Source organism: Staurois parvus, unplaced genomic scaffold (assembly GCF_062004578.1).
Source record: "Staurois parvus isolate SC_StPar_1 unplaced genomic scaffold, SC_StPar_1.0 ptg000423l, whole genome shotgun sequence".
NCBI lineage: Eukaryota > Metazoa > Chordata > Amphibia > Anura > Ranidae > Staurois > Staurois parvus.
Window position 1 is genome coordinate 4,060,195 of NW_028318219.1, and position 25,911 is coordinate 4,086,105.

General features: G+C 44.2%; 1 protein-coding gene across 1 annotated transcript; it reads left to right on the forward strand.

The window, feature by feature from the left end:
- The first annotated feature begins 451 nt into the window (after positions 1–451).
- On the forward strand, positions 452–8,459 carry LOC149454581 (zinc finger protein 574-like). Its single transcript, XM_089687357.1, has 2 exons — positions 452–589; positions 5,596–8,459. Exon 2 carries the CDS (start codon positions 5,623–5,625, stop codon positions 8,374–8,376), a length of 2,754 nt encoding a protein of 917 aa, XP_089543483.1. The 5' UTR covers positions 452–589; positions 5,596–5,622; the 3' UTR covers positions 8,377–8,459.
- Positions 8,460–25,911: the final 17,452 nt, after the last annotated feature.

The following is a 25,911-nucleotide window of genomic DNA, read 5'->3' on the forward strand; positions in this document are numbered from 1 at the left end:
AAAAAAGGACGTAAATTTCATTTGGGTGCAGCGTTGCATGACTGCACAATTGTCAGTTAAATTGACGCAACGCCGTAACGCAAAAAATTGCCTGGTCTGGAAGGGGGGTAAATCCTCTGGAGGGCGAGTGTTTAAAAAATACATCATGTTTGGGGGTTGTAAGAAACTGATTTTAAACTGAAAACAAAAAGTGCCAGAAATGGCTTGGGGCTGAAAACCCCCATAAAACTGGAGTTCCCCATGTGACTTGATTTTAGGAAATCTCTCCTTTCATTGGTTACTTAAAAACAAAAATAAGCAGACGGCACCTCCCCCCACCTGTCTGTAACCTGGAGCCCCGCCCCCGGATTCCAACTTGGCTTCAGCTCTTGTCAGATCACATGACCTGTCCAGCCGTCCACTAGGAAGCGTCAGCTCAGGGACGCGCCGTTATTGGCTTGCCTCGTTCTAGCTGCCGTTACGTCACGTTAAAGCGCTTTAGTCCCGGACCGCTGTGATTGGTGGTGACGGGACAGCCAGTCAGGAGAGGGGATGTTGGTGGGTTCTCGGAGTGAGCGCGGCTGAGAAGGTGTAAGCTGAGGGCCGCTGTGTGAGTACTGGTGAGGGGACCGGGGACACTGGGGGAGGAGGTTGTGTTTCTATAGTGGACTGAGGTTGCCCATAGAGAAGGCGGGGGGCGCTGTGTGTTCATGACCCGGGACCTCTGTGGTCCTGGTTGCCGTAGTGTTCTACTCGTTTAACGCTGAGTAGGTAGGAGAAGGGCCCTGTCAATGGAACGGCCGCTTCTGCCCTGTTTTGGAAGGTGGAGGTTCCAGGGTTGTACTCACGTGACCTTTTTATCATTTGTATGCAGAATTCAGAACACTGGGCATCTGGGTTCCAGGGACCAGTCTCTATGTGGTAATGCAGAAATACAAATCTAGCAGAAAGCAAGCATGTCATGTGCTGGCAAATCGCATCGAGCGTTACTTTAACATGGAGGATGTATTGGTTTAACATCTGGTAATGTGCAATGCATTGCTGGGTTTGTGGAATCGCATACATAACTCATTGGGCTCCGTTTTGCTACAGGAAGTATAGTTATCAACAAATGGGCCCCCTGGGCACCGTCATCATTATGAGGCTTAATGCAAGAAATTGCATATTAACCAGTTCCTGGCCGGGTGGAACTTTTGTCATTCCGGGGTGGTCGTTCTATGAGGTCCTTCCAAAATGAACCTTGCGTGGGGCTGCACTGCGTCACGATCTGTTACTGGCTGTGTGACTGATCACCAGTCCACTGCCGGTACCATGTGATTGGGACCAATCACAGCAGATCACGTGACACATGTAAATAATGAATGGCTTCTTTTCATGCCATTCTTTGCTTACAAATTGTGTTACTAGCTGTGATTGGTCACAATGATCACATGGATACAGACAGGGCCAATCACAGCACATCTGTACCATGGGATTGATCACGTGGATACAGACAGGGCCAATCGCAACACATCTGTACCATGGGATTGATCACGTGGATACAGACAGGGCCAATCGCAACACATCTGTACCATGGGATTGATCACGTGGATACAGACAGGGCCAATCGCAACACATCTGTACCATGGGATTGATCACGTGGATACAGACAGGGCCAATCGCAACACATCTGTACCATGGGATTGATCACGTGGATACAGACAGGGCCAATCGCAGCACATCTGTACCATGGGATTGATCACGTGGATACAGACAGGGCCAATCGCAACACATCTGTACCATGGGATTGATCACGTGGATACAGGCAAGGCCAATCACAACACATCTGTACCATGGGATTGATCACGTGGATACAAGCAAGGCCAATCACAACACATCTGTACCATGGGATTGATCACGTGGATACAGGCAGGGCCAATCACAGCCCATCTGTACCATGGGATTGATCACGTGGATACAGGCAGGCCCAATCACAGCCCATCTGTACCATGGGATTGGTCACAGGGATTCCGACAGGGCCAATCACAGCCCATCTGTACCATGGGATTGGTCACAGTGATCCCATGGATACAGACAGGGCCAATCACAGCCCATCTGTACCATTAGTTGTGGCTAATCGCAACAATACTCACTGAGTAAATCAGTTTCATTAAGTAAAATTGGTTGTTTATACCAGTGTTTCTCAATCTTTTTTCAGTCAAGGCACCCTTTAAAATTATGGACAGCCCCGAGGCACCCCATTCTAAAATAGGGTGCCTCAAGACTGTTTATAATTTTAAAAGGGCACCCCATTCTAAAATGTGAAAAACTAATAGTGTTATATAACGCAGCAACATCCACACATGTAGGACACCCAACATTACAGGTGATTTATTCTTCCAAAGCAAATACACTTTTGCACACTGGTACTCACTAGTACTCCAGTGTTTCTCCTCTCCCTCAGTTTTTCTCCATCACTGAGCTAATGTGACCCCAACACTGATGGAGAGGGGTGGGTCAAACTAGAATGCTGTGCTGGCAGCTGACATCCTCCTTATCAGCTGATGTTATCATTGGTTGTCAAGACGCCGGAGGCTAGAATGTCTTAATGGTGCACAATGAAAACCTGTGGCTTTGTGTAACTAAAAGGCAGGCTTGTTCCACCCGCTGGCTTGTATACAAGTATTGGGCAATTTGCAGACATTTTACCAAGGCATCCTGAAGAAACCTCAAGGCACCCTGGTTGAGAGAGGCTGGTTTATACCAGTAAAATTCACAGGTATAAGCAATCCTAATGTGTAGAAAAAAAATCCTGTTCACTTGCCCAGAGTAGTACAGTGCTACTATGGTAACACTGTATTGCTCTAGTCGTGGGTGAAAAAAAAACCCACAAAAACTGAAAAAAATATAAACTTTTTTTTTTTTTTTATACTGATGTACCTGATCAGCACCGCACCAGTTATATAACTCTGTACTACATTGGTGACAGTATGGTAAAAATAAAATAGGAATAAAAAAATTAAATTTCTTAATTTTCAAAGAAGTTATGATAAAAAAAAAAAAACTACAATTTCAAAAAATGTGCCATGCTTCCTACTAAATACCTCAGACTGTCTACTCTCCAGAAAGGGGTAATTTGGGGGGTATCTGTACTGTCCGGACATTTTTGGACCTCAAGAAAAAATGAGATGGGCCATCAGTACATCAGGATTGATCTATTTGTGTGAAAAAATGATACAAATTTAAGTTGGGTACAGTGTTGCATGGTTACGCAATTGTCATTCAAAGTGTGACAGTGCTGCAAGTTGAAAATTGGCCTTGGCAGGAAGGGGGTGAAAGTGCCCGGTATTGAGGTAGTTAAAATAGAACTATGGGCAAAACGTTTTTTTTTTTTTTCATTTTGGATAGAGCAAGGGAGGGCTATAACCTGACAGATTTTTTTTTTTTCATCATTTGTGTCCCATTGGGGAGATTTCCCTTTACTTTTTGTCTCATAACCAAACAGGAAGTGAGAGGAACTCCCTGCAAACTAAGAGAGTTCCTCAAGGACCCCTAGGTCACCAGAAATAGTGTCCCCATTGGAAGATTTCACCTTTTTATTACTTTTATGGTGACAGCCGAAAAATTTGGGATTTTCTTTTACTTTCACTTTTACTGATAATGGTAAACAGACATAGAGGGGGAATCTCCCTAATGAGGGTACAGACATTAAAAACTGACAGGGGTTCTAATCACTCTACACTCTATCCAAGACTAAAAAAAAAAAAAAGTTTTGCCTTTTAGTTATACTAGCTATACTTTGTTATGAAATAACAGGAGTTGGTCAGTTATTATACAGGATTTATATAGCGCCGACAGTTTGCGCAGCGCTTTACAAAATGAAGGTAGACATTACAGTTACAATACAATTTGGTACAAGAGGAAACGGAGGGCCCAGCTTGTTAGAGCTTACAATCTAGGAGATCGAATCCTTTGATTTGTAGTCATGCATGCATTGTGTTAGTAGATGTTCCTGATGACACTTAAATCTTGTGGAGATAAGGCATTGGGTTATTAGCCATAAATCCAGTCATGGCTAATAGCTTCTCCCCCTCATTAATGGTGTCCTTAGATATCTGCTGCCTATACCAATAGTATTTAGGTTTCCCCTGGTCCTGTTGGTGTTGTAGGTATTTAAAGTCATCTAACGTCTTTGGATTTTTACATTCCCAAAGTTCGAATGTGAAGTATTTGAGTGCAATTTCTTCAGATTCTTCTCTGAAAATAGGCCTGAGAGCAGAAACCAAATTCTCTTCTTCTGTGATTTTTTTTTTTTTTTTTTGTAGCTAGGCATGGAACAAAGCCGATGTGCTTGGCCTGTAGATTGGAGCGCTTACATCTTTTAGATTTTTTTTTTTCTTCCATACATGTTACAGACGAAAAAGGTTGTTGGGGATTTGTTCTGAGGTGTGATTTCAGAGCAAGGGTCAGCATTTGAGTAGATTGCCAAAGATGACATGGGGAGATTTAGCTAGGAAGGGGGCTTACATTTCAGTAGTTGCAGTTGCATGAGTTGGAGTAAGGAAACTTCTTTAAATGAATTCCTTGAAATCTCTAGACTCCAGTATTTTCATTCACATGGTTCACAAATCCCTCAAACTGGAGACCTGAACTGAAAGAGCAGCAATTGAAACCTCAGATGAGAAAAAAAAATAGGAGGTGGCTTATTGGGTTTGAGTATATACTGGCAGGTTTCAAACATTAAAAGCATGCAAAATAAGCCCCTGGATCCTAGATTCATCCATTACCAGACGCTGCATGTCACGTCTCCTCCTTGAATCTCCATTGGAGCATTTGAAGAATACAGTACAGATTGGGGGATTATAGACTGCAAGAACCAGCTACTGACAACAGCATTGAAGCAATTGAATCAACCAGAGAGACTACTAAGATTTCAGATGTAGTTCACAGTCTACAATGGCTGCCTTCACGATTCTATAGAGAGGTTTTCTTTGATGGCCATTTTTTTTTCTTACAGATACTTATATAGCGCCGTTAATTTACGCAACACTTTACATATAAACAAATAAGTATTGAATAAACTTCAAGCTTTCCTCATTGTGAATTGATGCATCAAAACTGGCCAATATTTATTATACAGTAAGCACAGCCTTCCCTTACCCCATCCAACAGGTGCATTTAATACATATGTGCCACCTGGGCAAAAGGTTTGAGGGTGAGCATCAAAGATAAATGACAAATCCATTGATGTGCCACAAAATAGCTGCTTGTGTATGTATCTTATGGTTTTGTGTGGTCTGTTTGGCAAAGTAGCAATCCACATTAGATTCTGGCCTCTCATCCAAAGGTCTGCTTGTGACATAAATATGTTTAAGCATTTATAAGACCGTACTAGTCTGTTAATATAATACCCAAAGCACAAGGTTACTTGGAATTTATGTAATGCTGTGGCTTCACAAATCAGTTTGGATTATTTTAGTGGGAGTTTTGAAGTTTAGTGAACTCACTCTGCATCAGCAATGCACAGGTTCACGTTAAATGCCTGTACTTTTTGGGGCTACGTTGCTAATTAATTTATTGATGGCACTGCTTTTGATATGATTATTTTATTATTATTATTTTTTTTATTCTTAACAGATTTTTGACAGTAACCTCTCATCGGCCATGGCAGAGAGTGTCCAGGCTCCAGTTGTATTCCAGCACCAGTATATGTGCTCAGAGTGTGGTCTTCTCTACAATACATTGGAAGATGTCTTGGTTCACCAACAAAATCATGTTGGTGGAGGTGTGCAAGCAGCAGTGTCTCAGGATGTTTCCCTGGAGTTGGGAGAGCTGCAAGGTCTGGTCCAGGAAAGCCAGTACCAATGTTTGGAATGTGGGCAAGTTCTCTTGTCACCAGATGAGCTTCTACATCACCAGGAGATGCACATGCGGGAATTTCCACAGACCCCCTCCTCTCCATCATTGGGAAATAGCCAAATACACTACCAGTGCTCTGACTGTAAAGAACTCTTTACATCCCCTGAGTTGTGGGTAGCTCACCGCCAAAAGCATGAGAAACCAGAGCAGACACCTCAACAAAGTGTTGTTCTGCAAACTGGAACTGGTATCCAAGCCTTGCTTAGCCTGCAGAATGTTCTCCTGGATGAGAGGACTTTAAATGGTTGGAGCGTTGAAGTTCCAGCTGTGGTTGAAACCACAGAGAGTGACGTACTGCCTGGACCACAAGCAGGCCCCACAGTAGCGACTGAAAGTTCACCTGTGAAGAGCGAAATGGTACAGATCTCGGAGATGCACCCATATGAATGCTCTGAGTGCCTCCAAGTATTCCATACCCCTGAGGAATTTCTTGAGCATCAGGGTCGACACTTTACTGAGTCGGAGAAAGAAAGCTCTGCTTCTCCCTTGTACAGTAACTCAGAAAATACTGCACCCTCACCCAGTATTATTGAGAAATTAAGAAAAGACTGGATGATGAATGAAAATGAAGAAATGGTTGGAGAAGGCATGGGGTTAGTGCAACGAGTTTACCGCTGTCAAGAATGCAAGAAAGAGTTCATTACAGCAAAGTACCTTCGGAAACATCGCAAAGAACAGCACACCGTGGAGTTTCCATGCCCTGACTGTGACCGTTTCTTTACCTCTGCCAACCGATTGCAGTCCCATCGTCGTGTGCATGTGGAAGGGAACTTGCAGTGCCCAAATTGCTACAGAGTGTTCAAGAAGGAGACCTCTTTGGAGAAGCACATGAGGGTACATCGGGGGGAGGCTCTCTACCTTTGTGTTGACTGTGGTTTGGGCTTTGGGACGGAGATTACCTTGATCTTGCACCGGAAAAGCCATACATCGGACCCCCTGCATCGCTGCCACTGTGGCAAAACTTTCAGTAACATGACTAAGTTTTTGTATCACCGAAGGACACATTCTGGTAAAAGCGGTGTACTCGCCCCAAAGCAGGGCAAACCCTCTATCATGCAAGAGAGACCTTTAGTTCGCTCTGATTCTCCCCGCACTTTGATTGCTATGCCTCCTGCAAATGTATCTGCTTCCAAGCTTCTTCCTGAACAAACCGCTACAAACAATGTGGCTCAAAAGGCACAGTCCCAAGAAAATGGGTTTAATGCACACATTTTGACAACGGAGCCACGTAATGGCTCAGGAAGTCCGGCTCAGACTTTTAAGTGTGCTCAATGCAACAAGGACTTCCCAACCCACTTGAAAATGATGCAACACAGACAAGTAGTTCACGCTATGGAAAGAAAGCACAAATGCAGCGTCTGTAGCAAGTATTTCAAGAAACAGGTGCACTTGCGAAACCACATGCGCACCCACACAGGTGAGCGGCCCTTCCAGTGTACGGACTGTGGCAAGACCTTTGGCTCCTTGGCCAACCTAACACGGCATCACCTTGTACACACGGGGGAGCGACCCTACAAATGTGACCTCTGTGGCCGTTCTTTCACTCAGAGCTCTAATCTGCAGCAACATCGTGCTCTGCACACTGGCTCCAATCCATTCCCTTGTAAGATCTGTGGATTAGAATTCAACAGAGCTTCCAAGCTTGCATTGCACCAGATCAGACACACTGGCATCCTTCCTTACAAATGCCCCGATTGTGGTAGGACCTTTTTACGCAAGAAATTAATGCAGCTGCACCAGTTAGAGCACCAAGGCAAAGTTCTGATCTACTGCAAAGAGTGCGCGGTTGTTTTTCCGGAAGAATCAAAACTTGCAGAACACACTTGTCGCAGCAAAAAGTTGTGTCAGTATAAATGTCCCACGTGTAACAAAAAACTGAACTCTAGTTCCAGTTTGAATCTCCATCTCTTACTCCATACAGGTCAGCGACCGTTTAAGTGTCATGTCTGCGGCAAGTGTTTCACCAGCCAGAGAGGCGTAACACGACACCAACAGTGGCATTCCGGGGTCCGACCCCATAAGTGCAGCACTTGCGGAAAAGCATTTGTCGCGTCTTTCAGTTTACAGTTGCACCAGCGTGTTCACACTGGAGAACGCCCATTTCCCTGCCTGGATTGTGGTAAAAACTTCCGGCAAGCTGCCCACTTGAGGGAGCACCGCCGCTTACATACAGGGGAAAGACCGTTTTGCTGCAAGGATTGTGGCAAGACCTTTGTGCAGTCACTTCACCTGGCAGAACACAGACATGTCCACAGTAATGACAGACCTCACTCCTGTCTTGACTGCAACAAGAGCTTCAAAACGCTCTCCAACTTGCGAAGCCACCGCAAAACTCACCAAAATCTAATGGTCCAGCCACAACAGACAATCATGTGCACAGAACTCGGAGAGCCCATAGCTATTATTGAGAGTGTGGAACCACTGCCCCTGGCTGAGACTATTGAGATTTACCAGGCGGCACTGGAAGGAAATTTGCAGGTGGAAGATGTGACTTTATAATGATCCTCACTGTTCATACTGTAACTAGCTTAGTAGAACAGGATGTATTTATTCCTGACATAAAAGGCTTATATTTATAAACACTTTGTGGTCCTTTTTACTTCACAAGCCGGTAATACTATGTGGAAGTTGTTGCAATCCAATATGTCACACGAGGACACTGGCAGCATATGAACATGCCAGCAATTCACTAATTTAAAGTTAGGTCTCCCTGGATCTGTTATTGTCTGGATTAGACTATAGCCAAAACCTTATTGCTGTTTAAAGTGTATCTATAGCCAAAGCTCCCTTCCCATTTCATCTTCCAGGACTGCAAATGGATTCTCTGCTGTCCTGGAAATTTTATGAAAATGGAATTGCTAGGTAACTAACTTTTTTTTGTTTTGAATTGAGTGGTGAGGGCCCATATCAGGTTTCACTGCTGTCAGACAGATTCCTTCAGTGCCACTCCTGGGAACTTCCAGGAAATTGTATACAGTTTCTGGATCAGTACTAGAATTGGTCAAACCTGGATGGCTGACCTAGTCTATAAACATATTGTGACAGGGGTGGGATAACAGCCACTGTAAGAGAATTGTATATGATCCCACAGTTCAGACAATTTAATCATTCGTTCACTGAAATGTGTAACCAGTACTATATCTTAATGACTGTAGACAACTGGGAACTTCTGATATTGTCCTTTTCAGTGTCAGACCTATCCTGACTGGCTGCAGTATCAAGATATCTGTTTGGTTACTATGCTCCGTGCTCTGTTCACAAAAGTCAGCAGCTACTGTGCAGAAGAGGGGTGAAGTGAATTTGTAAGCTATACAAGAACAGGTGATCATTGGACGGGGGGGATTAGGTGTGCAGAGGTGACCACTATAGATTGGGAAATGAGGATGTTGAGGTTACAACTGTGGATGGAGGAAGGAGGATGCAGAGGTTAAAGGCTACGTTCACCTTTAGTAACATGTTACTGTGCTCCAGTTTCTACACTCCCTGATTGCCCCTGACAGCTGGTGGGGGTTCCTCTCCCTGCACCCACTATCATAATTTAAAAACACAACCGTGTCATTCATTCACAGGAATCTGTGCATAAATGGACTACAAGTCCTGTGCCACTGCGGCATAAAGCTTGTAGTTCTCAATGAACTGCAAGGACACTAATGCGTGCACTTCAGTAACAGTCTAACTGTACAGGAGCTATGGGCAGATAACTACTGAACATATGTAGGAGCCTGACATTGCACCTGCGATCTGCTGCTAACAGGTGCAATGCTCTGCAAGTTCCTTAGAAGAAAAATGACATTCTATCACCTGCAAAAAGTGCATTTTATTTATTTTATTTTTTTTTGTGAAATTGGCCTTTAAAACTGATTGGGGTATGCAGAGATGACTGCTATGAATAGAGGAAGGGAGATGCAGAAGTGACAACTGTGGATAGAGGTTATACTGTAATTACATACTTTTCAATGAAGTGTTTATTTTTTCAACAGTTGCTGGTTGCTAAGCAGTCCCTGACTATTTTTAATGAAGTTCTTCTTTAAGGTAGGCTCAGATAAAGTGTTAGCTCTGGAGAATATTTTGTGTATCTAATGTAATGAGATTTTCAGAGAATTGTTCAGAGGTGTACAGTTGTGCTGAAAAGTTTGCATACCCTTGGAGAATTGGTAATATACAGGATGTACCATTTTTAAATAAAACATGAGTGAGCAGGCAAAACACATTTCTTTTATTTCTTATGGGATTCACATTCAGCTGTAGGTCATAACAGAATGGCACAATCATAAAACAAAACATGGCAACAAGTAAACACATGAAGTGACCCCTGTTCAAATGTCTGCAGACATGTCCATTTACATCCGCCTCCCCATTGAGAAAAACTGACACAGACCCAAATCAGTCCCCCTGTGTGAAAAGGGCCTAAGTGCACCAAGGCGAATGGTGGATGTTGCCAAATCGCTCTAAAAGTGAGGAGGGGTTTACCTAAAATGGAACTAAAGTCCCACTGTAGAAAACACCGAGCAGTCAGGCTTTTATTGCAGAATAAACATGCGCCGTCTCTTTTGCAATAAAATGCCCCTACCTGCCTACTTGCCATCTGTAGTTCTGCTTACAGTACTGGGATGACAGCCTTCTGTGCATAAGCAGCAGTGACGCAATTCCCTGCTGGCCAGAGGAGAGCCAAAAGACCAGCACTCAGAAGAAGATGCCAGTGGAAGGCCGTTGGACAGTTAACTATGGAGACTTTAGTTCCGCTTTAAATAGACCATGAATCTACTCATTGTATGCATGGCATGCGTACTGTATGCCACCATTCTTCTACCTACAATATATGCTTTAGCTATTGTGCCACTAGAGTCTCACATATGCATATACAGTTGTGCCCAAAATTTTCATCCCCTGGCAGAAATTGTGAAATTTTTGCATGGATATTGAAATATGACTGATTATGCCAAAAAACACTGTCTTTTTTTTATTTAAAGGATAGTGATCATATGAACCCATTTATTATCATATTTGCTTGGCTCACTGATGTTTTGGGGGTGTGTGAGCTCTGAAGGCATAGGAAATCTTATGTAAATTGATGGCAAGATGAATGCAGTATGGTATCAGAAAATACTGGAAGGCAATTTGCATTCTACTGTACAAAAGCTGCGCATGGGACACTCTTGAACTTTCCAGCACGTCAAGGACCCTAAGCACAAGGCCAAGTTAACCCTCCAGTGGTTACAGCAGAAAAAGGTGAAGGTTCTGGAGTGGCCATCAGGCTCCTGACCTTAATATCGACCCACTCTAAGGAGATCTCAAATGTGCGGTTCATGCAAGATGACCAAAGACTTTGCATAACCCGGAGCCATTTGGCCAAGACGAATGGACAGCTATACCTCCTGCAAGAATTCGGGGCCTCAGACAACTATTACAAAAGACTGCACACGGTCATTGATGCTAAAAACAGCGTATCAGATCGAATGCAGGCGGGTGTTCCCCATCTGTCTAATGCAGGCGTCTCCAGACTTTCTAAACAAAGGGCCGCTTTATGGTCCTTCAGACTTTAGGAGGGCCCAGTAGGAGTAGAAAATGCCCCAGCATCAGTATGAGTAAAAAAAAAACAAAAAACAAATGACACAGTGCTTGTAGTCCATGGAAGGAGGAATAATGTCCAGTCATTGGTATTAGTTTAAGGAACAGTGCCCCATCATTGGTGTCAGTGGGATGAATAGTGCTCCATCATTGGTATTACTAGGAGGAATAGTGCCCCATCATTGGTATTACTAGGAGGAACAGTGCCCCATCCTTGGTGTCAGTGGGATGAATAGTGCCCCATCCTTGGTTGTCAGTGGGATGAATAGTGCCCCATCCTTGGTTGTCAGTGGGAGGAATAGTACCCCGAGGGCTGGATAGAGGCAAGCAAAGGGCTGCATTTGGCCCATGGGCCATAGTTTGGAGACCACTGGGTCTAATAGATCGAATCAGATGACAGCTGGATGTAAACGGACTGGCTATCAGGTTAATGCCTTGGCTTCATTTAAAGAATGTTTGAGAAAGGTCAATGACTCAAGTGTTTATTTGCCAGACATGAGCAGAAAATGAGCATTCTCAGGAGGCCAACAATGGTAAACCCATACTTTTCCAGCAGGCTTATGTTAAGTGGCATACAGATAGCAATAAAAACATGAGTTAGTAACTTTTTACCATCTAAGGCTCATGTACACTGCAGCTGATAAACTCATGTTTAGGAGCTGTTCAGCTGAACTCACCCTAATGTTTTCCTGTGTGTCCATGTACACACCTTCGTTTACAGGCATTTGAGTTTACAGTTGTTTTTTTGAACGCAGAAAACTTGCGTTCAGCAGTAGATTTTATCAGCGTTTCAAATGCAAAACGCTTGTAAACGCAGCAAATCGTGTTTATAAGCATTTGCATTTGGAAAATTTTTTGAATTCTTTCAGTTCCGTTGCTGGCCAGAGCCTTTTTTCAACATGAAAAACGCATGCAAAGCGTTTTCATGGTACTCGGATGGACAAAACACTAAACACAGGATGTTTCTACCAAGCTTGGCATACATTGTAATGACCAATTCACACCTCAGACCTCTCCCACCCTTGGAAACAAATGATATGTTAATGACCATTCACACCTCAAATTCCTCATGAAGACCCCTGCCAGGTGGCCTTAATGGCTTACTCCATCAGACACCTTTCCCACCCTTGGAAACAAAAGAAATGTTAATGAGCAACTCACACCTAAGCTAATATCAACACATACTGCTGTCTCTGCTTCTACTCTCTCTGTTTCTCTGAAACAGTCTGAAATGGTTAATAATTTACCACTTTTCAGTGCATTCTGGCCATTTGGGAGGTTCTCCTGTGCTTAAAAACACACAAACACGTTATGCAAACCAACTAAACAGACTTTTTTTAACCTACGTTTTCCAGCAGTCAGTTTCCATCGTTCAGATGTGTGCCGTGTACATGGGGCCTAACAGTGAGAAACAGGGCTGTATTTGGGCCTTTGAGCTGAACTCCACCCTGACAGCTAAATACACCTAATGTTTGGTAGGGCCTCCCTTTGCTCTCAAAACAGCCACAAGTCTTGGCATAGAGGTCATCTCACAGCTTTCTCATATAGCAGAGCTTAATTTGCCTATCGTAGAACTGCCCCTACCCCCTCGTACAGGAGTACAGGAGGCTGGGGTCAATTCAAATTCACGGTTCTCTATTAGTTGCATTTAAAAAAAAATCATATCTTATAGTACAGAGCACAGGCTGGATCTTCATAGACCCTGGGTAATATGTTTCTACTTTACAGGTGATTGGACTCCTGGGACATTGGGAAAAGTTTTGTTAGGCATGCCCCATGGGTGCATTTTTTACAACCCCACCCCATTCGATGAGTCCTCTGTTTTTTCTAGTGTCCTTAGGTGATAGACTCTTCTCTCTCCACCCCCCTTGGAAAATATTTTGTTAACTAGTTTTCTTCAATTTGGATTCTTTAAATAACTCTTCGCTGCTTTCTACTATAACAGCCGAAAACCCTATATCCGGATCAATCTAGCCTCGGTAATACATTGGAACCTGAACCCCATGCTATGGAGAAGGCCTGTAAGGTTTCTTCAGACACTTGATGCAGCCTGGGCACTCACTTGGCACTGAGTGTAAGGAGTATAGTTGGGGTGTAATCTAGGTGCAGGGCAACGGTTCACTCCTAGGGTTTCCAGTCCCTGAAGACCCCTTCCGGGCTCTTTTTGCTATGATGGATAAAGCCTGAATCTAAGTACAAGTGACGTAGAAAGGTAGGATGAGTTCATCCTGGTTATCGGACTAGTACTGTAGCTTTACAGCGAGTATGAAACTCCATATCTGAATTACTGGCAGCACACTTACAAAGGTGTCCCCCGAATAGTAATGTTTTCGAGTTTATTTACTAATTGGATGTTTTAAACTTTCAAAGTTGGTGGTAAAAATTTAATTATGAAGGGTTTACCTCAGTCAGATATCTAGGTGTTACATCACACCACAGGTCACACTTTTACCACCACATTTGCCCAGGGCCCTTATAAGGTACTCAAACTTCTTCCTTTCCTTTTGCCATGAGGACTTGGTTACAGGATGGTCAATACCTAGGATGCTGTGTATCCTTATATGGACATACCCTATTTTGTGAGTATCCCACAGGGTAACGCCCTCACTGATGGCAATGTCAGAAACCAGGTCTAGGGAACCACGGCAAAAACTCAAGCTGCTGGATTGCAATGCACTCAAACTCCACGGGGCGACAATGTTTTCCTTGCACCAGAGCAGGCCCCTTTTTTTTTTTTTTTTTTTTTTTTTAAACCTTTATAGGGGGGGACCCCTGCATCTGATTCTAGCTCTATTTCAGGCATGCAGCCAGTAGCCTATCTGACAAAGGTAGATTTCTTTGCAACTGTGACTTTTTTGGACCGTGAATTACCTTTTAATGCAGCCATTTACAGCCAAAGCTCAAAAGCACTTGGCTTCTTCTCCATCTTTACCTTAGGAGTGAATCTATGCCACAAAAGTGGTAAAAACATTGAAGAATGAAGAGGACATGGAGACCATGCCAGAGAAGGCTGCAGAAGATTTCTCACCACTTCTAGGCTCTTATATACCTGATATGGCTTTATACAAAACTCCATTGAGAAATACTGTGAGAGCTGTGATTGGGCACAGCTTGTCACATGGTACAAGGCTGTTGTGAATAGCCTTGTACCTTGTGACCTCTGTGATCATTCACAGATTTCACAAGTAGCAAACAATGATGTCAGGAAGTGACATCATTGTTTACTACTGTTCATGTGATCCCTCATTGGCCAATCAGGGATCACATGAATCGGGACCTCACACAGAGGTCCTGTACAGCGATCTGTGTTCCACTGTGTACGGCGGACACAGTGGTCACAGATCACAGTGCTGTGCGCTCCTGGGGAGTGCGCACAGGCAATGGATGCGGGGGTGGGCGTTTCTAAAGTCCCCCCGCATCGGCAGCGCTCCCTTCCGGCCATTAATCGGCAATGGGCAGGACGGGAAGAGGTTGTGAACATCTTACTGTCCCTTTAAAAGATGTTCCTTCATTAGTGGTTGCTGCAGACATGCCTTTTGAGGGAGGACATCTTTGGTGATGTACTTGACAAGTTCATTAAAGAAGTGACTGGAGGAAATGCCCTTTTTCTACAATGGAATTTTCCAAAACCTCATACCCTTTGGGGCTTTTACTTACTCCAAAGGAAGAGCATCTATCACTCTTCCCCCTGGCTAGATCTTCAAAGCCAAAAATCGGCCCCTTTTTCGGCGCAAGACTTGGAATGCAATGTTCATAAAGTCTACCCATAAACTTTCTTCATAATGAAGGGATGTCCTCACTTAAGAGTGGGGGACATCTGTTGCAGTTTGCATCCCTATGAATTCAATTGATGGCCTTAAAAGTGTACAAAAATAGTTTTAAACTGTCATTATTTTTCTTCTCTAAAACCAGCCAACATCTAGCCAAAGATGGTCCAATTTGCAGACTGTCCTGAATGATCTTTTGTCCCAGGAAGCAATCGTTCCAGTCCCCCTAGACAAAAAGGTTTATAGGATTCTTACTAAACCTTTTCGTGGTACCAAAATCCAGTGGGAGTATGTCTTTTATTATGGACTAAAAATCCTTAAACCACAGTTTGACATTGAATCTACAAGGTCAGTAATTGCCTCTCTGAGATAAGGGGAATATCTGCCATTGGTAGGCATTTAAGATGCCTACCTACCTATTCACATATACCCACCTTAGTAGTGCTTTCTGCACTTCGCAGTAGGAGGCAAACATCCGGTTTGTCGTGCTGTCATTTGACCTAGTCTTTGTTTCCAGAAAATTCACAAAGGTGCTTGTACCCCTGCTCACCTTCTTAACAATATGGGGGCATTCAGGGCACTGGGTACCTTGTCAACCTTCTAACTGCATAAGTCCAAATCACAATGCAGATTTTTCAAGCATTTGCTGGGTAATCCACTTTCAAAAGTCTCCTGTTTAGCTTTCCTTCATCTTGAAATACATACGCCTCATTCTAGACTCATCATTCCTCACCTACACTTCCTCCCTCCATGCTGCCAAGCAAGCCTACTTTGTAACCCTCATCAATACCCTCTCCTCCAGTCCTCGCCAGCTCTTCTCTACTTTTAACTCTCTACTCTCTTTACCCCCACCTCCACCCAGTACCTCACTCACCGCCCACAAGATTGCTAACCACTTCCAAAGCAAGATCGACGCAATTCGTAGGGACATTGCCACTGCTCAGACTTCCACCCCACCTAGCATCCCTCACACGAAAAACCCCCTCAACACTCCACTCCTTCGACCTCGCCACTGTCCAGACCTCCACCCCACCTAACATTCCTCACCCTAAAACCCCCTCGACACTCCACTCCTTCGACCTTGCTACCACTGAAGAGGTCACTAAGGTCTTCTCTGAAGTTTGCCTTACCACCTGCCCCCTGGACCCTGTCCCCACACAACTCCTACAGTCACCCTCCTCCTCCATCCTATGCTCCCTCACTCACATCTTTAATCTCTCCCTCTCTACTGGTGTATTCCCCTCCCCTCGGAAGCACGCCCACATCACTCCCATACTTAAAAATCCCTCCCTGGATCCCACCGACCTAAACAACCTTAGACCCATCTCCCTGCTGCCATATACATCCAAACTCTGAGCGCTTAGTCTATAATCGCCTGAGTTCCCACCTCACCTACAATAACCTCCTTGATCCCCTACAGTCTGGCTTCCGTCCACTATACTCCACCGAAACCGCCCTACTCAAACTCACCAACGATCTGCTAACCGCCAAAGCTAATGGCCACTGCTCAGTGCTCCTACTCCCCGACCTCTCCGCGGCTTTTGACATGGTCGACCACCCCCTCCTCCTCAAAAAACTATACTCTCTTGGTCTCAGACTCCGCTCTCTCCTAGCTCTCTTCCTATCTATCACAGCGCTCCTTCAGTGTTACCTATAACGCTGCCACCTCCCCCTCACTCCCCCTCTCTGTTGGCATCCCTCAAGGTTCCGTCCTAGGGCCCCTTCTCTTCTCCATCTACACCTCCTCCCTTGGCCAACTGATACACTCCTACAGCTTCAACTACCATCTCTATGCCGATGACACACAAATCTATCTCTCTACCCCTCGCCTCACGCCTTCAGTCTCCGTTCGCATCACTAGCCTACTGAACAACCTATCAGATTGGATGTCACTCCACTTCCTCAAATTAAACCTGTCCAAAACCGAGCTCCTAGTTTTCCCCCCAGCCTGCGCCCCCCCGACTTCTCCATCACGACCAACAACGCCTCCATCAGTCCATCAGTCCCACCCCGCAAGCCAGAGTACTAGGTGTCATTCTAGACTCCAGTCTGTCCTAGCCCCAGGTCCAATCGCTGACAAATTCATGTAGACTCCACCTCCGCAAAATATGTCTGTTCCTAACCCCAGAAACTACTAAGAAACTCATTCCCTCCCTTATTATATCACGACTACTGTAACTCCCTCCTCCCCGGCTTACCTCATCACAGGCTATCCCCGCTTCAGTCTATCCTGAATTATGCGGCCAGACTCATCCACCTTACTAATCGCTCCGTATCCGCCACCCCTCTCTGCCAATCCCTCCACTGGCTTCCGATTGCCCAATGCATAAAATTCAAATTACTAACATTGACGTACAAAGCTGTCCATAACATTGCCCCAAACAACATCACTGACCTTATATCCATATACCACCCAAAACGAACTCTCCGCTCCTCACAAGGCCACCTACTCTCTAGTTCCCTGGTCTCCTCCTCCCATGCTCATCTCCAGGACTTCTCCAGGGCTTCCCCCATCCTCTGGAACTCACTACCCCAATCCATCAGACTGTCGCCTACCCTCCTCACCTTTAGGCGCACCCTGAAAACCCATCTCTTCAGGGAAGCCTACCCCACCCTCACCTAACTGCCGATCTCCTCCACTCTTCCTACCACTCCATCCCCCACAGCTATTTCCTCCTGTACCACTATCCCCTCCCTCCTAGATTGTAAGCTCCAAGGAGCAGGGCACTCGGACCCCTCGTGTATTGTACTGTGTTGTTACTGTACTGTCTCCCATTATAATGTACAGCGCTGAGCAAACTGTTGGCGCTATATAAATACTGTATAATAATCATAGGCAAAGGTTTTCTTTCCAGGAAACAAATTTGCCTCCCTAAGATCCCATGTTCTCAGACCTTAAAGAAGAATTCGAAGCATGGACAATTTTAGATTAGTTACATTGGTCCAGCATGGATCAGCATAGTAACTATGCATATACCATCTCTCTAGAAGCTGGTAATCACTGTAGTAGACATTGCCACTACAGTGATCTCCCCTAGTTTCAAGGTCCCATGCTGGGTGTCTGCCATGCTGCTTTGTAAACACAGGATATTGCCTGCTCAGGACAGGCTCCATTGAGAAAATGCAAAGCGATCTCTGAATGAATACCACATGTTCTCTGATTGGGTGAAGTGGAAAAGTGGGGCGGTGACTTGTCAGGGATACATTTACAGCACCATGTGCTTCCTTGGGATCTCCGTTTGGTTCTCTCTGCTCTGCAGAAACCAGCCTTTGGCCCCATTAGGAAACTCTCCTTGGGTGATCATTCCTGCAAAGTGGACTTCTTGGTGGCTATCACATATGACAGTTGTGTTTTTGAAGTAGCATTTCTTTTTTTGTAAAGAACCTTTTCCGAACCTACATTAGGGTAAAGTAATCCAAGACCTTTTTTTTTTTTATTTACCTAAGGTGGTATCAGCCTTTCACCTTAATCTCACTCTACTGATCACCTTCTGTACAACCAGCCTGTTGGATATTTTCCACATGATCAGCACTGTTGGCTATAGTTGGCAGTGCTGATTGGTGTATTCTGATGGCAGGGAAGTGTCCCCACTCAGAATACAATAGCTCAGTGGGAGCGATTACCTCATCCACATTGAGCATGTGGATGGAGAATCAAGTACATTTTTTTTGGTTCAACCTGCTAGTTGAATGAAAAAAATGATTGTGTGGGTTGTCTTTCTTTAGCCTCTTGTTGGGATTTATTTTGGGGTGTGTGTGTAAAGCTTTTGTAAAGCTTGGTCAATGTCCTTTATACAAGCCTGTTTATTTTTGGGTATTAGACCTCTTTCTTTTAGGTACTTAAAGAACAAGGACTGGGCTTAACCATAACTCCATACCATAACCAAATACAAATTATAATTCAGTTTATTAGCCTCTCATCAGAGAAATGACACTATTTTTTTTATTCCAAATTGTTAGCGTAAACACAAACCAAATCCAATGTTTGCCTCCTATAATAAAGAGCAAAGAACAAAAAAAAACTTTTTACAGCCATTAAAGTAAAACACACAACAATAGTTTTGTTTTTTTTATGCCCAGATCAGTACTGGAATAATTTTATTGGTATTAATGGGTAACAAGTCTATGAAGACCCATACTTTACCCAGAGGAAGGCAAAAAGCCTTCTAAAGCACAGCCCCAATAGGGATAAAATTCCTTTCTGACCCCATAAGGCAGTCAGATTACTCCCTGGATTTGCACAGTGTTATCCAGAGGAAGGTGAAAACCCCTTCTGAAGCACAGCCCCAATAGGGAAGAAATTCCTTTCCCCTTAACTCTTTAAAAGGGGAAGTTCCGCTCTTTCCACAACCCCCTGCTCAGATTGCCTAGGTGATCCATGCAGAAGTTCTCCATACCCTAACCACCCCGCTCCTCAACCGCATCTTTCTGGGACATGCCACAAGTCCATTCACAAAGCGCAGCACGGCTCGTGCATGGACAGAGGGCAGCCAGCTGCCCACAGTTAATATGCCAGCCTCGGTGACTGAAGACCGGTGAAGAAACCGACGCAGGTAAGGATGGCGCTGGATCCTAGGACAGGTCTGTTTATTAAAATTCAGCAGCTGCAGTTTTGTAGCTGCCGTCTTTTAATTATTGCACAAGTGACTGAAGAACTGCTTTTAAAGCAATCGGATTGCTCCCTGGATCTGCAGTGCACAGTGTTATCCAGAGGAAGGCGAAAAACCCTTCTGAAGCATAGCCCCAATAGGGAAAAAAAATTCCTTCCTGATCCTTTTAAAGTGGAACTTCACCCAAAAAACGAAAGTTCTGCTCTTCCTCTTCCTCCCTCTGACATATTTAGCATATCATTTTTTTGGGGGGGAGTGGGTACCAGGTTTTGGCAGGTACCTGCTCCCACTTCTGTTCGGATCGCCTAGACGATCCGAGTGGAAGTGCTCCCCCAACCCCCCCCGGCTGCATCCTTCTGGGACATGTCACAGTTCCCAGAAGTATGTGGGACCATTCACAAAGTGCAGTGGGCAGCCAGCTGCCCACAGTTAATATGCCAGCACTGGGAACTAGTGAAGAAACTGACCTCGGTGAGGAAATGCTTTAAGGCAATTGGATTACTCCCCAGATCTGCAGTGCACAGGGTTATCCAGAGGAAGGCAAAAAATCCTTTTGAAGCACAGCCCCAATTGTGAAAAAATTCTTTTCTGACCCATTAAGGCGATCAGATTACTCCCTGGATCTGCAGTGCATAGTGTTATCCAGAGGAAGGGGGAAAGCCCTTTGGAAGCACAGCCCCAATAGGGAAGAAATTCCTTTCCCCTTTAAAGAAGAACTTCAACCAGAAGATGAGAGCAGGCCAGTAAGTCCTGACATTCTAAGGCGGATGGGCCGATTGGAGAGATCTGGCATCAGGTCACGCTGGGCTATACCCCTCCTTCCCTTATCATCACTGAGGTGCCCTTCATTTTCCACCGATGCTGTTTTGTCTAGGTTCCTGGTTCCAGGCCTACCTGTACTTCTGGTTGCTCTGCCTACTGCCATCAGTGGTGCTGTGTGGGAGGTTCTTTACACCATTTCCCCCCCCACTTCCCTGGGAGTGGAGATATACTTACCTAATAGGCCAATCCTCAGACTGCAAGACCGGTGCCTGCCACTCCTGCCTCCCCTCTTGCTGCCAGCAGTCTTGTGAATGGACTGTTCCTGATGTCATCACACCCATAGACCAGCTCTGGGCATGAGGACAGCAGGAACATTCCATTGTTGGATGTGGGGGAGCACTGGATTCTGAAGGATCGGGTAAGTATAGCTTTTCCTTGAACCCCTGGACAAAACAACTGGTTAACTCATGCAGTGTGATCACAGTCTCACCGCATGGGAAAATAAAAATTTTGACCAGAGTTCTGCTTTAATCCCATGGACTGAAGGAAGCTAATTCAGTCTCCTTCCCGATAAAGCAGCCGAAAGGTCGAAGGAGCCTGCTGGAGAATGTTTGGCTTCACATTGTCCCAATTTGAAATCTGTGTGGGTGCATGGCCGCACACGCTGTCTGCGTTCGGGGTCCTGCACTCGTACTGACACAGATGTCAAATTGGGAGCAGTGGCTGTGTCTGTGTGGCAGCTGTGTCCCAGTTGACATCAGTGGGACTACCTTGCACAGGGATGCATGTAACACCTGTGTGGTGTGTATGCTGGAGTACACCACGTGTGAACGAAGCCTAACAGTGTATGGCTAGCTTTAGGAAAAACCGCCAGGCACCCCCATCTACACCCAGGGTTGATGGGGGGAAAAGTAAGGTTAGGGCAGGTAGGTGCAAAGAACTCCCACACAACACCACTGATGGTAGAGGACAAAGCAAAGGGGAAGTGCAGTTAGTCTGGGAACCATAACCCTGGACCAAAAACAGCATTGGGGAAAGATAGAGGACACATCATGGCTGATTATAAGGGAAGGAAGGGTATAGCCCAATGTGACCCAGCTCCAGATACCCTTCCAGTGTTCCCCTCTTCCTTAGAATGACAGGACCCACTGACCTGCTGTCTTGTCTTTGGCTGGCAACTCCTGGGGTGAAAAGAAATAAACCAGGATTACAGTTGTGTTCAAAATAATAGCAGTCAGACATCACTAACCTGATCAATCACTGTTTTTGGTAGAAATGATATTTCTACATGGCAAATAATTTACTAGCAGGTGTAGTAGAGTAATAGAAATCCAACAGACCCAACAGTCATGACATGCATGCTGCTGATTCTGTGTAATTGAATCACTAATTGAAAGGGGCATGTTCAAAATGCAGTGTGGAGTTCTATTAGTGAAGTCATTCATTCTTTGAAAAACAGGTGGCAAAGCGAAAAAACTACCATTCGAATGGATAGAAGAATAGCCAAAATGGCAAGGACTCAGCCAACAATCAGCTGCAGGAAGATCAAAGAAGGTGTAGAGTTACCTGTGAGTACTGTTACAATTAGAAGACGCCTATGTGAAGCCAAGCTATCTGCAAGAAGCCCCCGCAAAGTCCCACTGCTGAAAAAAAAGACATGCTGAAGAGGTTACAATTTGCCAAAGAGCACATTGACTGGCCTAAAGAGAAATGGCGCAACATTTTGTGGACTGATGAAAGTAAGATTGTTCTTTTTGGGTCTAGTGGCCGGAGACAGTTTGTCAGACGACCCCCAAACACTGAATTCAAGCCACAGTACACTGTGAAGACAGTGAAGCATGGTGGTGCAAGCATCATGATATGGGGATGTTTCTCATACTACGGTGTTGGGCCTATTTATCGCATACCAGGGATCATGGATCAGTTTGAATACATCAGAATACTTGAAGAGGTCATGCTGCCTTATGCTGAAGAGGAAATGCCCTTGAAATGGGTGTTCCAACATGACAACGACCCCAAACACACCAGTAAACGTGCAACATCTTGGTTCCAGACCAACAAGATTGACGTTATGGAGTGGCCAGCCCAATCCCCGGATCTTAATCCAATAGAAAACTTGTGGGGTGACATCAAAAATGCAGTTTCTGAGGCAAAACCAAGAAATAGAGAAGAACTGTTGAATGTCGTCCAATCATCCTGGGCTGGAATACCTGATCACAGATGCCAGAAGTTGGGTGACTCCATGCAACACAGATGTACAGCAGTTCTCAGAAACAGTGCGACTACAACTAAATATTAAGTGATTCAAAGGAAAGCAAAATCTTCAAACATTTTTCAGTTTATATAGTGAATGTTTGAGTTTGTAAAGAAGAATACAAACACTGCTATTTTTTTGAACAGTCTAATATTCACTTTTCTTCAATTTTTTTTTTAGAGGAACAACACAAATTTTATATATTGTTCTTCGTGTTTTGATTTGGAATAGAATGTGTAGTGTTCCCAATGCATTTGTGTGTATGGAAATAAAAGCTATTAGAAGGATTTTGAGCTTTATTCACTTTTTTCAACACACTGCTATTATTTTGAACACAACTGTATGTGTTTCCAAAAGCCAGGAAACTATTCTGTTGGGAATCCACCAAATCTGCCATCAGCTTTCTTCACCAGAGGGACTTTCTAGCTTTAGTGGGTTTCAAAGAGTTATTCTATTTTTCCAAATTCTGTGATATTTATTTTTTTTTGCCAATGAAGACCTCACCTGGATCTTCATTGGCATGGTGTCCTATTGCCTCCAGTTTTTCCATGGTTATTCCTTTCACCTCACTGGGATCTTTATTGGCCCCCAGTATTTCCACAATGACTTCCTTCAATTCGCCGGGATCTTCATTGGAATGATGTCCTGTTGCCCCCGGGGTTTCTACAAAGAGTTCTTTCAGCTCATTGGGATCTTCATTGGGATTGTGTACTTTTGCCCTTGTTTTCTTTCTCAATTCCTTTACCTCAATGGGATCACGTTTTAGTCGACTTTTTTTAGATTTCCGCACTTTGCAGTAGTATTGTGTCCAGGCTAAAAAGATCCACACCAAAAAGTATGAACCTGGCAGAATCAAATAAAACCACGATCCAGACTCGTCTGTTTTTGTCCATTTAACTTGAGGGTACATGTCGAATCCAACATCATCCATCTCTGTAAATATAAAGTTATGAGAATTGAGTACTAAACAATTTTTCAAAGCAGCATAAATAATCCCCCCCCCCCCCCCAAAAAAAAGAAAAAAACCCATTGCTAGGATTGTGAAAGGGCAGAAACTGGCATGACCTCCTGGTTCATGTCAAACGCTGCACATGTCCAAATGGAAAACATGGCGTTTGCACAAGAAAATGCTGAGTCTGGTCTGCTTTGCCTCCAATCCAAACTGATTCCAATCCTTTGTTTCCAAAGAAACAGTGTAAGGTGTGTATGTGTGTGTGTATATATATAATATTTTTTTTTTTTTTTTTGTATATACACTGTGCTTTTATATATATATTTTTATATATATATATGATAGATACAATATATAGGCAGATGCACATAGCACAGATTTCTAATGAAAAAAAAAAACTGATCCCTTCTAAAATAAAATCAGATGACTAAATATTACCTTCTTCTGGAAGAGACTCTCCAGTGGCTGCTCCAATGAAGACGGCCAAAAAGACGCACACAAAAATCAGTAATTTTGTCATTCTAATGGATAATTGCCAGTGGCACATCAACTGTTCACTCTTCACTCCTTGTCTTTGCTCTGCTGGAACCCTGTGGCACTTCTATATAGAACTTGGCCAGCCACGCCCTCTATGATGTGGGAAGAGTTTAAAAACAGTTGGTGCAGCCAGCTTGCCATGACGACAGGGACACGATTGCAGTAAACAAGGACATCACAGTGGCTAAATGGGTAGTGCTTCTGCCTAGCAGCACTTGGATTGCTGGTTTGAATCTCAAGAATCTGGCATGACCTACTAGTCCATGTCAAACCCTGCATGTGGTCAAATGGTGAACATGGCGTTTGCACAAGAAAAGGCGGAGTCTGGTCTGCTTTGCCACCAATCCAAACAGATTGAAATAGGGCCTGCTGCGTCCAAAAACAGTGCAAAGCAGGTGAAATGTGTTTGTTTATGTATACGCTATGTGCATATGCTCTATATATGTGTGCGTGTGTGTGTGTATATATATATATATATATTGTGGGAACTCGCTTCAAAATGGTAGAGCTCTTCTTGTTAAAGCACACAGCAACTCGCTTCTTTAAGGGCTTTTTTGCCCAATTTTATTTAAAAGAAAAAAGTTACATAAACAAAAATGCTTCCCACGCAGGGGTATCCACCATCAAGCAAATTAAACAGTATTCAGCCTCCTGGCTTGTATGAAGTTTTAAGTCTGTCTCCTGCAGACTCTTCCCAAAATATGGCTCTCGCACACAGCTGGCCACTAGCACACAGCTAGTCTGGCTTCCACCTGACTCCAAGGCAGAGACCTCCCGTCTGGCCAGGGTGGAGCCCTCCTGACTCCTCTGCCGGGGTGGAGCCCAGAACCATGGTTAGGCCTCTACAAAAAGCCCTGCACCCACCTGTACAATCAGTGTGCTGGGGGTTCTTAAAACACGGACCCCGGATTTGAGATTTCATCCCTCCCAGATTTCTTTGAAATCTCCAGGCTCCAGATCCCAAAACAGACTTAATGAATAAATGAGGAAACCGAAAAGCCAGTTTCCTCTGCAATACATCAACTATCTGGAGCCCCTCAACTTGCCTGGTTGAGAATCCAGGGTTTTCAGCTTGATTTTGACCGTGGCAGGACACCGCACTGCCACAATATATATATATATATATATATATATATATATATATACATACATCCTAATTCTCAAAGTTAGATCTAGTGAGGTTTGAAAAGAACAGGCTGAAAAACCTCAAAAGTGTATCCAAAACCCAAATACTAGAGCAGTAAATAGCTCAGCCACATATATATATATATATATATATGAATGTACCCTTCTAAAATAAAATCAGATGAAAAATATTACCTTCTTCTGCCAGACACTCTCCATTGGCCGCTCCAATGAAGACGGCCAAAAAAACGCACACGAAAATCAGTAATTTTGTCATTCTAATTGTTATTTGCCAGTGGCACATCAACCGTTCACTCTTCACTCTTTGTTCTGCTGGAACCCTGCAGCACATCTATTTCTAGAACTTGGCCAGCCATGCCCTCTATGATGTAGGTGGAGCTTAAAAACAGTTGGTGCAGCCAGGTTGAAACACCATTGTAGTAAACAAGGGCAGCACAG

Coding starts and splice junctions, on each gene's coding strand:
- LOC149454581 (XM_089687357.1), top strand. CDS start 5,623: ATGGCAGAGAGTGTCCAGGCTCCAGTTGTATTCCAGCACCAGTATATG.